This window comes from Calonectris borealis, chromosome 5 (assembly GCF_964195595.1).
Source record: "Calonectris borealis chromosome 5, bCalBor7.hap1.2, whole genome shotgun sequence".
NCBI lineage: Eukaryota > Metazoa > Chordata > Aves > Procellariiformes > Procellariidae > Calonectris > Calonectris borealis.
Window position 1 is genome coordinate 7,842,129 of NC_134316.1, and position 15,552 is coordinate 7,857,680.

At 39.3% G+C, this 15,552-nt stretch overlaps 1 protein-coding gene across 3 annotated transcripts; it reads left to right on the forward strand.

Moving 5' to 3' along the window:
* The first annotated feature begins 249 nt into the window (after positions 1-249).
* SNAPC1 (small nuclear RNA activating complex polypeptide 1) lies at positions 250-12,318 on the forward strand. Of its 3 annotated transcripts, none has more exons than XM_075150879.1 (10): positions 250-444; positions 1,147-1,306; positions 2,557-2,697; positions 3,164-3,268; positions 4,294-4,452; positions 4,906-4,980; positions 5,659-5,721; positions 6,705-6,846; positions 9,254-9,337; positions 11,819-12,318. In XM_075150879.1, exons 1-10 carry the CDS (start codon positions 317-319, stop codon positions 11,851-11,853), a joined length of 1,092 nt encoding a protein of 363 aa, XP_075006980.1. In that variant the 5' UTR covers positions 250-316; the 3' UTR covers positions 11,854-12,318. The 3 variants fall into 3 exon arrangements, with proteins under 3 accessions (XP_075006980.1, XP_075006981.1, XP_075006979.1); XM_075150878.1 differs by having other exon boundaries at positions 294-444; positions 11,822-12,217; XM_075150880.1 differs by lacking the exon at positions 9,254-9,337 and having other exon boundaries at positions 11,819-12,217.
* The last annotated feature ends 3,234 nt before the right edge of the window (positions 12,319-15,552 follow it).

Below are 15,552 nucleotides of genomic sequence, written 5' to 3' on the forward strand. Positions count from 1 at the left end.
GGTGCGCTGGCCTCCGTGCCTGCGGACCAGGCTCACTCCCACGGCGTGGGGCGGGAAGGGCAGCCGCCCCCGGCGCAGACGGAGCGAGCTCCTGTCACGGCCGGGGCCTCGCCCCGCCACGGGGTGACGGGGCCGTGCTCCCGCAGGGAGGTCGGGGCGGCCCCTCACCCTCACCGAGAAGCCCAAGCGGCCCCTCCCGCCAACGGGGAGTGCGCATGCGCGGGGATGCAGCGCAGGCGCCCCGGGGGCCGTGTGGCGGCTGCGCGTGCGCGCGGAGCGGGGCGGCGGCGGCGGCGGCGGCGGCGGCGGCGGCGGGATGAGCTCGGTGCCGGGGCTGCAGGCGGACTGCGAGGAGCTGCTCGGCGCCTTCCAGGGGGCCGACACCGTCCGCTTCGAGCGGTTCGCTGAGCTGTGGCGGGAGCGCCGCTTCCACACCATCTTCTAGTGAGTGAGGAGCCCCGGCCGGCCCGCCCGCCTCCGGGCCCGCGCTACCCTCCGGGCCGCCTCCTCAGCGGCCTGCCCGCTGCGGGCCGCCCGTAGCGGCACCGGCTTGAAAGACCCCGGGTCCGGCCTCCCTTTCGCGTCTCTCTGCGCGGTGCTCGGCGGCTGAGCCTCGCCTCAGGGAGTCTGTCTTCCCCCTCCCAAAGCCCACAGCTCCCCGCTGCTGAGCTTGCCCCTTGGCAGTGCGGGGGGCGTTAAAGGGTGATGTTGTTGAGCCCTTTCCCTTCAGGCGTAGTTTTTGGGAAAGGTTTGCCTGGCTGGTGTGTAGGTAAATGGCGATGAAGCATCGGTCCCTGTGTGATACTGAAAAAGAGTTATTAGTTCAGTTGATTTTGTACATTAGTAATGCATGTGATTTGAACAGTGACGCTTCAGGGAGTTTGATGCAATGCTCGTGATAGGAGACTAAAAAATACAATTGTAGGATATTTCATTTTTCACTTAACATCTAATTTAACACAAGGAATTACATGCAGTGTTGTGTGAGAGCTTAAGGTCTGGCCATCTTTGAAGACTTCCCAGAACTTGAGCCCTATGGTAATATGTTTTAAAATACCTAAAACTTGTTTCTGCATTATGGATTTTCTAAAAACCTGCACTTTCATAGTTACTTGCTTTAACATGCTTCCTTTTTGTTTACTTTAGTGGTAGAATAAGAGCTTTGGAGAGGAATAAGCTCACAAAGAAGACTTTAGAACTGGCACAGCAGTACTTCTTGCCCCCGTATGCTTTCCAGATTCGAGTTGGTGCTCTGTACCTTTTGTATGGGCTCTATAGTACACAGCTTTGCCAGCCAAAACAAAAGGTAATTGTTCTTGAGGTTTTATTCTCAGGAGATACTAGATGTAAGGTGTATGATATAACTGTCTACTTTGTCATCATAAACGGGTAGGGCATTTTCTTTCACTTTCTTAAAATAGAAATATTTAGAACCAGATGGTCCCTTTGGAAAAGCTAGCCTTTCAAACACCTGTGGGTTTGAGAACTTACATGGTGCTGACTAAAATATTGTGTATGCCTCCTAAATTGTAGCTGTGATCTCAGAAATCTTGTTTGCCAGATAGGAAGCTCTTCTCTGTTCAAAAATGAAGACGATGAGCTTTCAAAACGGGAACGGAGCATGTGCTCATCAGCTCTGTGCAGAACTCCATTACAGCCCCAGTTATTCCTTAGAATTTCAACAGAATGACGACTGGCTGAATTATTTCTGGTTCCTGTTAACCCAAAGTGGAAGTGGAATTCATAAATAGGTTGAAAGGGTGAATGCCTGAATGACATGTCTCCTTGCTGCTTCTAGGACAGGAGACCAATATATAAAGGAGTTGGAAACTCAGTGCAAGCAGAAGTGGTTTACCTAGAAACTGTGTGATGTCTGTTGTGTGCATATGCACAATTGAGTCCAAATTCTTTAAATAAGAAACTGAAGTTTAAGTATTCTACAGTGATGCCATTACATCTCATATCTTAACTTCAGAGAAGTCAGTACCCTTCATGGAGATAAATTTAGGGAATTTTAAAACCACTGTTATATAGCAACTGTTAGAGAGTCCAGGAATTACTAAAGAAGCTAGCTTAGGTAGAGAGAAAATGAAGTGAGAAGAGTACATGGGAGAGGAAGGAAAGCAAGAAGATAGGGATACTTTTGTGAACATTTCACTGGCAGCAAATCATGGTCCGAGTATTATTTCCTAATCATCTAGTGAGTGAGAGTCTCCTAGGTGTGTATTGTTTCAGGCATCTCAGAATGTGATGAGTTAACTTTTTCAAATGTCAGAGAGAGCTTGTGTTCCATGTTGGTGTCAAAGAAAGCAACTGCAGTGAGAATATTATAACACAACACTATAATAAGCTTATCTGCATAAAATTTTGATAGTAGTAACAAATGTTACAGTGGGATCCTTTCTGTAGTTCTGTGATCACGTGACATGTTACACCCTAGACGTCAAAGTATTGTGCATAGTATAATGTGATCACAATAGTCAGCTGACTGCTGATTCATTTTTATTTGTTGAAATATGCAGGTCCGTATGACAGTATACAACTGTTCTGTTGCAGATCAGAATTGCACTCAAGGATTGGCCTGAAATCCAGAGATTTCAACAGGATCTGATAGATTCCCAGCATTATGATGCAGCATACATCTTTAGGACACTGCGACTTGCCAGAGCATTCCATTTCACAGCAATGCCAAAGCTAGTGAGTTATTACATTAATGACTTACCATTTTTAATAAAGTATCTTCAGCTTTCAATGGCTGACAGCTGAGCAGCACTCGTGTTTAGTTTAGCTTTGATGCTGTGTTGAAGTGTAACATGTCTTGCTTTATGTAGCTAGGTATGTGACCTAAAGCTTAGAGGATGTCTGAATGTAGCATGCTTCTCACCTGAAAATATTTTTTTCAGTATCTAATGTTCCTATTAGATTTGAGATGTCTTATAATTTGTGGAAATGTCAAACTCTTGAGTCTGGGTGCTGGATTAAATTCTTGACCAGGGAATAATTTTTGAAAAGCACTTGACAGTAAAGCTGCATGCTATTGTTGATGAGATCGTTTTATGCCTTTCAGCATGTCTTGATGGTTGGATATGCAGTAAGAATTTTCAAGAGGAGATGCCATTTTAAGTTTGCTGTTTAAGTTGCAATGCATTGTTTCTTGTTTTAGCTAAACTACAGAACTAAGAAGAAGATTCAGGAAAATGAATTTAAAGAGGAATTTAAGGACCCAAGTAACAGAGTAAACACCCTCATCACTAATGATGTATTGGAGGTACTGGAGCTTTTAAACTACAGATTAATCACTGGGGGTTTTCTTTGTTCTGTTTTGTTTTTCTTCTTCTGTTGTCCAAGAATTATAACTTCTCTAATTAGCACAGTCTTGTCCTTTGTAAGTCGTCTTAAGGTATGCATACTAGGGTAATAGTCTGTGCCAGGAATTTTACCGAACACTCAGAAACACAGCATTTATTTTGGAAGAATTGTGGTACCTTTTTCAATACTGAAATATGCTCTAATGTTTTGTGGTTTTGCCTCAGTAAGATGTAAAAGGGGAAGGGTATAAATGGTCAGCTGTCACTTAGGCAGAGAAAAATGGAAGATGGTGGGTGGGGGAAGCATGTTTGTTTTGATACGTCTGCAGGTTGCAGCTGGAGGCTTGATACTTGCAGTAATATAAATTTACTCATCTGCAAGTTTATAGCCTTCCCTAACCTTTATTTCTCCTTTTGAAACTTGGTTTGGTTTAATATATAATATGTTTTATAAAAAGTGGAGTAGTTCAAGCCAAGCATAGGTTCTTCTATTGCTCATTATGACTCAGTAGTAGATCTTTGTTGACAGGTTTTTCCAGTTGCTGCTAGCAAATATGTATCATCAGCAAGGTTGACTACAGTGGTACAAAATCAGTAATCTGTGAAATGACAGGGTGAAAAGACCTTCCTCAAAAGGAGCAATTAAAATGCTTCCTCCAAAGAGATGAAAATAGACCACCATATTGGAATGAAACCTCTATGAACACTGATCCTGAGTATCACTCAGAATTCCTTCTTAGTTTAAATAATGAAAAACTCTTTCTTCTTTTGCTTATCTGATGGACTGATGGGACAGTGCTAGGTAGCAGTATTGCTAGACTCCCTGAAACTGAACTGATACAAACAGAATCTGTTTCTAACACTCCTGCTAGTTCAACGGTCTCCTTAGAATGGTTTGTATAACCTTGGTTTTGTTCATTGAGGACTAATACTGCTTTACTGCTGGAATCTTTTTTTCCTGAAAAAGAGTCTCTTTTTATTTTAGGAACTGATGAATATTCATGACCATTATCAGAAAATGAAGTGTGTCATTTCAGCTGACAAATCCCAGCCAGACAAGGCCCTGAGCTTGATAAAAGATGAATTTGTAGTTACTCTTAAAGACATAACCTTGGAACATCAGGAATGGCAGCAGAACAGAATGGTAGGTAATATCAATCATTGTACTGTGGCAACTTAACAGATTGTGTGAATAGGTAAGAACTGACTGTCTTAATGTAATTACCTCTGTGCCTACTTCGTAAATCTCAGACTTAAGTAGAAGGAACTGTAACACTGACGACATGGAATGAGTAAAACCCTAGGCAGAGTTACGGTATGGGGAGAAGGACACAGACTTGTGTGTGGTACCGCCTCTATGATAACATAAGTGATTGCTGAGAGGTAGGCCCTGGAAGATGTGACTTATGGGCAGTATTAGAATGACCATATGGAATACCTCTGTATTCTTGGATCAAGGAAAGGCCATAGTGTAAGATCGATGAAGAAAGTGGGCATATGTGTAAATATTTGTTTTGTTTTTCACAATTATTGGATTTTAGCTGCATTGTATATGACAGATGTTTTAAAAAATTATTTTGTGATTTTTTTTTCCCAGAAATTATTCCTAAATGCTAAAGAAACTGATGAAATATCAAACAAAAAGGAAGAAGGGACTTTGCTAGAATCAGAGGTAAGAAAAATGAACTAGTTTGCTACGTTGCGCATGCCAAATCCATTAGTTTCTTTACTTCAGATCACAGGCTAAGCAGTGCATGTCAAGGCTTGATAGTGTCAAAGTAAGTTCCAGGAATACCTAGTAGGGCTGGTTGGGTTGGGGTTTTTTTGTTGTTGTTTTGTTTGTTTTTGTTTTTAAATCACATTGTTTTCTGTTAAGCTGTGAGCATTCAGTGCTGTGATAGCTCTTGGATGCTCTAATAAAAAGTCTCTTTCAGGTAAGGAGCAGAAAGAGCTGTATTTTCTTGGCCAAGCTCCTTTATGGTTCCTCCTGGAGTTTTAACTAAATGCAATATCCATTTTTTTAATGCTACAAAATTATCTCATGTTATACTTATCTGCTTATTTCAACTTTGAATTTGAGTAAGATGTGAAGTTTCAAATTTGATTTTCTCCTCCTGGGCTTTGTAACAGTGAAGGCAACCAAAATTATGGTCTGCCTTTTTAATGAAATCTGAACTTTTTTTTTTTCTTTAAATAACAGTTCATCTAATTATGTAGGACTAATTATAATTATAGAATATAGCTGTAGTGAGATATTGCTCAAGTGATTGTCTGATGTGATACTTCATTTCAATACTGCTGTAATAGAATATGAAAACTTTTTCTGACTGTTCTCTTTGTTTCCTTGCAGGGTTCTGAAAGAGCAAATGCATTGGCTAGAATCAAATACAGGTCTTACTCTGCAGTTGTTGAGGTAGGTATAAAATTTGATGATAGGGATGTATTTATTTTTAAAGAACAGTTTTAAGTACCAGTTTAATGTAAATGCCGGGTCAGAAAGGAATGAGTTAAAATTGCACTCTGTAATTCAACCTTTGAATGTTCTGATTTTCCTAACACGTTGGGGAAACCCGAAGCTCTTATTATTCTCGTTAGATTTATGGAAACAGTGCAGATATGGTCTATACTTGGGGGATTTTAATTTACAAGGTATCTTTTAATGTCTACGCTCCGTTTAAGTAGATGAATTTTAAGTAGAAGGAATAAAAATATTTGCGAGTTTAATTGCTCAAATTCCTTGAAGCTTAGATATTGGAATCTCTGAAGATGCTTGCGAAAATGGAGCTTGGAGGTTTAAAGTCAATTGGCAGTTCTTGGAAACATCGTTTCAATAACTGCTACTTTAAAAATATTGTTGATTTATCTTTTTTATAGCAGGCCTATGAGAAACATCACAACTTTCCTTGTTTATTGAAATGTCTTATTGAAAAATGCATTATTAAATGAAACAGAGCTTTGGAATATACAACAGTCCAGGCTTGTGAATATGCAGTGATACTGTTTTCTAGGCACCTAAGCAAAATATGACAGTAAGGAGGCTTTATGGTGCAGCAGTTTTTGGAAGTGTTCATTTTGCTTGCACACAGCGGTGTGCAACATGGTGTAGGCTGATGCCAAGAGAGAATGGTTTGAAAATAAATGAATGTCTCATTACCTGAGTTTTAAGTGCTACACCCATTAAATCATAGAAGGGCATTGTCCTGTTAAAACCAAAGAACAGTAACTAGTGGGAATCCTCCCTCCCTCACTCCCTCAGCTTCCATCCTTTCTCCACCCTGGCATGGAAGTTGATGCTTTGGTCCTTGCTGACTTGTGAAGTACTGGGTGACATACAGTAATATCTGGCTGTAGAAGTTTAGCTTTTTTGTATCATTCATATGTACGTTTGGGTTCTAGGCTTCCAAATCCAGAAGACATCGTCAAGTAAAATTAGAATCTTCTGAGTCAGGATCAAATTATGGGAAATCTCCAAACCGAAGTAAAAAAAACAGTAGGAGACCACAGCCAGCAAGGAGGAGAGACTCTTTGGAAATCAAAGGTATTTCTCCATTGCATTCGTGAACCTAGAGAGACTGCAAAAGTTTATCCATTGTTTTGCTATTTGAGGCAGCTGGGTTAAAATTTACTCTTGATCAGATAAGATATGTTTTGTGATACCCCTATCGTAATTGAACATTTCTGTCTGTTTTCCACACTCTGGTCAGGTAGCAAGAGTGCATGCAGTTTATTGTTGATCTGAAGTCTCATACATAGTCCTGCTAATTTTTCTCTGGAAAGGCATGATCTTGGAAAAGCATGTCCTGTGTGGCAATGTCTTAATTTTTCCTATTGCCATATAACAAACGTACTGGAGATTAAGATATGTGTCTAACTGTTTCTTCTTCTGACAGATAGCTTCTACTTTTGAAGCTATCTTTTTGATGAAAATCAGCCTATCTGATAATTTTGGTAGTTCATACTATCTTCATGAAATCCAAAGTAAACCTTGCCTGTTTCTATTCTGTTCCTGAGCTCTTGAAGGAATATCCTCTAATATTTCTGAAGAGAAAATAATATTGATGTCTTACGGGCGATGATTGTTTTGTAAGACTAGTACCTGCACCACCATATCCGTCATTCTCCTTCCAGCTGATACTTGTTATTTATTTTGTTCTTTTGTTACTGAAATTTTTAGTACTTCCACGTGAATACAAATCTTTTATCAACAACTGATGTAGTTTCAAAACTCTTATCAAATTGTTTCCTTAATCTCTGTATTGCAATTATTACATTATAACAGTTCTAGATTTGCTTAGTTTATAACTAGACTTAACTTTTCCCTTCTTGACAGGAGGGTTTTTTATACACCTGTGACTTGTTTCTTGTGGTAATTCTATTTTATTTCTCCTGAGCATTATAATTTTAGCTAGGAATAAAAACAATTTTAAGGAGCAAACTTTTTTAAAACAGGTACAGAGTACTTATGTCCAGTCTTTGCGACTTTTTTTTCTTACTTTGAAATGCACCTTGGAAGGAAATACTTGTAACTGCTTGTACTCGATATCATTCTAGTTTATCTATACTGATATAAGAAGCGTTGGGGTGTCCCTTATATACTGATACAAGAAGTGAAGGCCCTTGTTAATGCAGTCAGAAAAAGACTTCAAACTCTTAACAAGAAATATTATGGAATATTAAGTCTCCCCTTCAATGCAATGGAGAGGATAGAATTTTGTGGGTGACAAGAATGGCTGCCTACGGAGCGAAAATGCCTATAGAGAGAATAAATACAAACAGAGAATGTAATGGAGTAAGTGACGATATGGTGAACATTTTTAAAAGTAAGAAAATTGGACTGGGAACACCTTTCTGCCTCGGACCAGAAGTTTTTTCAAAAAAATTGACTTACTTGATCCAAAGCTGCTCAGTTAATATCTTTTTCATTTCTTTTATTTATGAAGTTTGTTGAAAGTATGATGCTGAGACTGAAAACGTAAAGGATTAGCCATTTATATGGATTCTTGTTGTATGGTGTCATCATTTATGTTAATATATTCTGAAAGTCTCAGAACTTGAGGATTGACTCATTTTGATGCGAGATAAGTGTAAGACCTGGTGTGAGGGTACTTTGCTAGATCAAAAGAGGAGGTGAGGAAGGAGAGGGAGATCAGCTATCTATTTGAAGTCTCTCTTGGAGAGATGCTATCTGCTGTTGCTGATCTTTGGCATATCTGAACTGACCAGTGATTGATTTAGTTATTTATTTTACTATCATAGCATTTATGTCATCTGGATTGGTGCAGTTTTACTTTCTAGGTATTTGCACATCCCTGCTTATGCATCTTTCTTTTGTCTTCCAAGACTTTCTTTAGATCTCTTTGTCTCCCAGTTCTGAAAACATGGGAAATGACTTCTCTGAAGGAAATCGTCTTTATGCTATCCAACTTCTAAACTGATAGAAGTTGCTCTGCAATTTAAGTTTTTCATTTACTTATTATTTATTAAAGGTTAAATGAAATTGAACAGCAAAATAGTTTTGAACATACTTTATTTTGAAGACAGGGATTTCATTTCAAAGTTCCAAACTCTTGTTTTCTGACTTACTTAGCTTCTGCTAGAAGAAAAGTTACTGAGAAAATTCAAGCCTCTTCAGAGGTGGGCATTAAGCAATGTTGCCTTTGCTTCACTTTAAAACAGTAGATGAAGTATTGGGGAAGAATAAGGGCATTTTGAATTATCTCTGAACTGAGTTGGTGATTACTATGCTTTAAACTTGTAGTGTTAATTACTTGTTATTGAAGGTTTCTTTAGTGAGCTATATGAAGGTACTGTGAAACGTAGGTGTTTCTCCACAGCCTTTGACTAGAAAGTCAAGAGAGCAGCAAGTGAACAATCTTTTAACTGCTGGACCTGAGATGTAGAAGCAAAAAAAAGCTGACAGTTTTTCCTAAAAAATCTATCTGCAGGTGAAATGCAAGTGGCAAAGGAAACTGTTACTCGGCATATTGGGATGCCTATAATCACAGAAGAAGAAAACTCAGATGAAGAAGGTACAGTGATTGAAATTCTAACAAACCGGTGACTTGGTTTTCTACTATGCTGTATTTTTCTGAAACTAAAGCTGATATTTTGGACCATTGTTGCTGCCTTGCAAAAGCTAGGTTAGTTTTTAGCCTGTAAATTGTTGCCTGAAAATTGAAGCTTTGCTCCAAGACTTTGTTACAAGCACACACATGGTGGCAAAATCCTGCAAGTCATGTTTTTTCTATATAGATTTCATTATAGTGTGTTCAGAGTTAAAATTACAGAATCATAGAATCATTAAGGTTGGAAAAGACCTCTAAGATCATCGAGTCCAACCATCAACTCAACACCACCATGCCCACTAAACCATGTCGCTAAGCTCCACGTCTTTTAAACACTTCCAGGGATGGTGACTCAACCACTTCCCTGGGCAGCCTGTTCCAATGCTTGACAACCCTTTCGGTGAAGAAATTTTTCCTAATATCCAATCTAAACCTCCCTTGGCGCAACTTGAGGCCATTTCCTCTCCTATCGCTGGTTACTTGGCAGAAGAGACCAACCCCCACCTCGCTACAACCTCCTTTCAGGCAGTTGTAGAGCGCGATGAGGTCTCCCCTCAGCCTCCTCTTCTCCAGGCTAAACAACCCCAGTTCCCTCAGCCGCTCCTCATCAGACTTGTGCTCCAGGCCCTTCACCAGCTTCGTTGCCCTTCTCTGGACACGCTCCAGTACCTCCATGTCCTTCTTGTAGTGAGGGGCCCAAAACTGAACACAGTATTCGAGGTGCGGCCTCACCAGTGCCGAGTACAGGGGCACGATCACTTCCCTAGTCCTGCTGGCCACACCATTTCTGATACAGGCCAGGATGTTGTTGGCCTTCTTGGCCACCTGGGCACGCTGCCGGCTCATGTTCAGCCATCTGTCAACCAGACAAAATTGGTCCAGTTTAAAGGAGACTTACTCTTCTATAATACAAATCTGGCTTGAAGAGCTCCAGTGTATAGGGAAAAATGATTTTTCGGTCATTCTCCCACTTACAGAAGATACCTGTTCTAGTAGTTGTGGGAACTTATGTAACCTGCGCTTGAGGTCAGAATAGCCCTTGCTGCCTTCACCTCTGTGGAAGTGAGGGGACATAGAAGTTTCCCCTATAGCCTTCCTTTCAGCTGGGCAATGCTTCAAGGATTAAGTTCCAGTATATGTGTACAATAATAGTGTCCTCTGCTATACTGGAAATTGTCTGACATGGTTGGCGTAGGATTCTGGGAACTGCAGCAGAAGAGTGGATGACTTTGCTATCACTCACATTACGGGAAATAATGTAATTTTTATTTTGAAGAATGGTAAAGCAGGTTTCTTAAAGCTGGTGGTGGAGTTGCTCTGCGGAAACATCAAATGCATATAGTACAAATTGACACGTTGGATGATCTTGAACTGGTCTGCAACTCAAAAGCTTCAGGGTCTGTTCTTAGCATTGCTTGAGGAGAATATAAGCACCATGGAACAGACACTGTACAAAGAAAATTGCATCCTCTTTTATCTTGAGGTACTGCTTTGCTGCCATGTCTCAAACACAGGTAGCATTCGTGGGAGAGGAGCTGGCCAGCTACAGGCGTGATTTCCACTGGCAGTTCTAGCTAGTCTAAGACTGATGGATCTTGGTTACATAGTGGAAGGCAGACTTGATAGACCAGAGGTACTGGTTCTTAACCTGAAAGAGTAGGATTTAATTACGTTGCTTAAAGAGGGAGCAAAGGGTTAAGTACAACTTCTGGAAAGCTTTAATGACATAGATGAGTGTGAGCAGTGTATCTTTTGGAGTTAATTTACTACCCAAAATTGTATGTAATGGAAGGATATTTCATACAAGGGAGCATAATAACTATTAAAATACGTTTGTAGTGAGGTTGCACATTTATATTTGCTCTTTTTAAAAGCAAAAGCATCTTGTAATACTGAAATTAGATTATATTCTCTGATGACTTCAGTTGTAGACAATGTGATTTCATTCAATTTTGAATGGTCAGATAGAAGGCACAGTGGTGCATTTAATATTGTACTTTATTTACTTACTTTTCTTTCAAGTTGTTGTGGACAAAAAGTTTCTTTCTAAATCAGGAACATTATACATTTCTCATTAAAAATACCCATAAGCAATCTCTTCAGGTATTTTGTGCTTAATTTTGTGAGTATTCCATTTGTCAAATTCACAATGAAATCTTAAAGGTGTTCATGAGGAGCAGAAAGCTCTCAAGATTGAATAAGTTTTGAAGTACAGTATTTTGTTCATCAATGGAATTTTAATTGATATTTTGAATGATAGTGTGCTGTAGAATCTAGAAAGATTTTTTTCATATTTAAAACCATGGGGAGAGGGACTGGGAGGGGATCTCAAGAGCTCATCTAATTAATTTCCTTTGCTGGGCAGAATTAATTCTACTTCAGTCATTCCCATGAGGGAAGATAGATTGAAAAGCCTGTCAGAAAAATCTCTTTATTTCCTTTCAGAAGTATCTCTCCCCAAGAGGAAAAGAAGATGTTAAGAGGATCCAGTTGGAGAAGCACTAATGTTAATTTTAATGACAAAATGTAAATGTCAGAGGTAACACAAAGTGCTTGGTTTGGATGCCTTTGAATGTACAAGAAGTGTCTGGGACCAGAACTACAGGTGACACTGGAATACTGGTAGTGACTGATATACCTTAGCTGTCTCATGGTACAGCACCTGGTGCCTTTATTCACCTGGTGAATGCTTCTTGTGGGAGACAAAGTTGCTGTGCCCTGTTTGAGATGAAAAGAGAAGATGATTGCTTGTTGTATTTAGTTTGTACAATGTGAGTTATCACTTGGAACTCATGTTGAGCTGCAAGGATGTTTTTGGCTGAGACTGTTAAAAGAACAAAAATATTTGCCTGTATGAGACATGTTTGGAATCATTTACCTCTGAACATAAAATTAAGGTTACTGACTGTTTAAAATTAGTACAATAAATTATTTTTCATAGTTCACTTGCTCCATTTTCTAGTGTGCAATTTCAGCAATGTTTATCATGGTTTGATCCCACAGATGTGGGAAATGAACTTGATGATAAGCCTTTTATTGTACTCTGTCTCCAGCAGATCTGGTATCATTGGATATTTGAATGAAGAAATATAATGTGCATTTATTAATTCTGCAGATGACCCTAAGCTGTACAAGGACAGGACTAAAATTCAAGATGATTGTTATAAATTGGAGAGATGATGTGGAAGAAGTGGGTGTGGAAATAAATGTGAAGCTCAGCACTGAGTACAGGTACAGAATGGGGAAATGATTGCTAGGCAACAGTACTGCAGAAAAAGCAAACAGACTGAGAATCATAAGCTGGAGTATTTTCTGTAAACAATAACGACCACTAGAATTGGTGTCATCATTCAGCCTTTAAGGCTGTAGCCTTAAATACCCCCTTCTGACCATGACAATTGAAGAAGAATGTGGATAGTTATTCTCCTTCGTATTTTCTCCAGCTGATCATAGCTATACTATCAAGAAAGGCCAAAGGAGCTGAAACGTTCTTTCCTACAAGAAGAAATACAAAATAGAAATTTGAAAGATTTTGAATATAAAAGGGGCCTAAACTGGGTGAATTTGGTAGCATGACTCTCTAAGGCCAAAGGAATTGAAGTGCCCTTACCTAGAAGAAGAAATACTAAGTGGAAATAGAAATTATTTGAGTATAAAATGGGCCTGTATTAAATGCATTAGTTGGTAAGAAGGAATGGGCCTAAATGACAAACAGGCTGGACACTGGAAAAACTAAGCAGCACCAGTGTTGCACTTAAAACCTTGTTAATGGGAAAAGAGGAAATGCTATAATAAAGCCCAAACCTTACTGTGTAGTAAACTGAACAATTGAATATTCTGTTACCAGCATAAACTCATTCTGCCTCTGTGCATTTCTGCTCCTAATTTTTGATGAGCAGATACAAGAGACAAAGAGACCTCTTAAGGAAAACTTAACCAGACTTTTTTGGTCAAAATTTTCTGCTCATCTTAATGCAGTTAGAATCCTGTTGGTAATACTGCATTTGTCAGTTTTGTCAACTCCAGCTGCTGCTTTGGTTGTGGGTATGCAGGCTGACAGAGAAGCTTTCTGGTATCCTCACATTGCAGGGGATGGATAGCAGTATAGGTGTAATAGGGTAGCAATTTGTAGATGAGGTACAGTGGGAGCACTTGAATCTCTTCTTGGGAAACCCCTGGATGGCTGAGAAAGATATAGATGAAGAGGGAGAGTTCTTTCTAGCAAATACTGAGAATACAGCTTCAAATTCATCATTTCTTATGAGTTTCTTCACTTAGGAAGTTGCTTAAGGATGAACTTTACAGCACCAATCCTCTTCTGCTGTTTCTAGGCACTGAGGTTAAGCTAGGTCTTCCAGCTACATGGTATTGGGTCCTTCTCTTGAAGGAGACTTGAAAGAGACTTCTCTTTCTCTATTTCCTTCTGGCTTGCAGGTATCTTTCTCAAGGAAGCTAAAGATTAAACACAGCTACAAAAGCTTATTTTTCACTGTCTTGACAGGCTGTTTTCAGCTAAATTATTATGATTCCATATATATGGAATAAGTTTATTTTAACATATTTAAGGAATATGTTTAATACTGTTCCCTGCAGTGGCACTTTTTCATAACGTGACCATCTTGTTTGCCTCTCCTTTTATCTTGTTTGCCTCTCCTTGTATCTTTGAATCATCCCAAGAGCTGAATAGGAGAATTTTTCAGAATTTTCAATATTCAGTGGCATGAGTCTTCCTGTACACACTTCTGAAAATGATTTGCAAATCAACATCAGAAGCATGCAAAGGTTTGACTAGGCACGAAGATGGGTGCATTCAACTATCAGTTATTTTAATATTTTAATTATGAAAACAAGTGTTCTTTAATTTGTTTATAAAATTACACAGTTGTAAAATGAAAGTTATGCTTAAGGATGAACTTAGAACTGCTGACTATATGCAGTGGTAATATTTCGAAGCAGTAATCTAGAGAATTTAGAGGCAGCTGTAAGCAAAGTTTCATAATGCTGGTGTAATCTCTTTTAAAAAAAATAAAAATCCCTTGCTGCAGTCTGATGGGCAATTACAGGCTTTTAAAAACAGGAGAGGGACTTCCTAAAATGCTTCATTGAAGCAAGCAGCTGTCATTAAAAAAAACCCCAGCCTACCCTGCCCTGCCCCGCCAACAACAGTAAATCTAGACTTCAAGAATATTGTTTTCCACTATCTCTCCCGGTTATAGCCTCTGCTAATACAGTAGCCAAAGGCTGCAAGGAAACCTCATCTCTGTAACACCAGTCTAACTTCCAACTGACCTGGTGGATAGGACTGAGGCGACATGACAGTATGTATCTGGATGTTGTTAAAGTTTTCATAAATGAATTGGAGAACTATGGATTGGCTGAAACTTCTCTAAGATGGATATATAACTGACTGAAGAACTACATTCATACAATAATAATCACCATTTCTTTGGCAAAGCTAAACGATCCTCAAAGTGGAAGTTTGAACTAGTGCTGTGCAATGTTTACAAGTATAATGTGGGTGATGAAAAGCAGAATAAACTTAAAACACTTAGAGGTGACATCAGTTTAGAAACTGTTTAAGTGGAAGAGATTTTCCAATATAATTTTTATTCTTATAATGGGAGAAATCAACAAGGTCTAATTAAGTAAAGGGAGGTGCAAAAGGCTGCACTTGTAAGGACAGATTAAATGCAAATAACCAGCTCGGGAATGTTGTGTAAGCAGCTGTTCTCAATCTGGATGTTTTTGCAGCCCTCAAACCAGAGGTGGGTCAGCAATATGGGGGTGATGTGAAAAGTTCCAAATGCCACGAATGGCAGTGGTGATATGTGTTGTGTACAGTTTGGGGGGTATGTAGACATCACCTCTAGAATAATTAAAGAATCCTAAAAAAAGAAAAGGGCAACAAAAAGAAAACGGACTGCAGGAGAGTTTAGTCTGGAAGAGAAAGGGTTTGACCGTGAACGGTCTTTACAGCTTTGTAATATGTGTTTATGCAAACAGTGATTAATTGTTCTCCATGTTCATTGAGGCAGAGCTATACAATTTACAGCAACATGAATTTATTTAATAAGGGATTTTTGCAGTTAAATAAACAGTTTGGCCTTATAACAAACAGCAGAGTCACTTTTACTGTGGGAGTTCAAAACAACATTGGGAAAACATTAGTCATGGTTGTC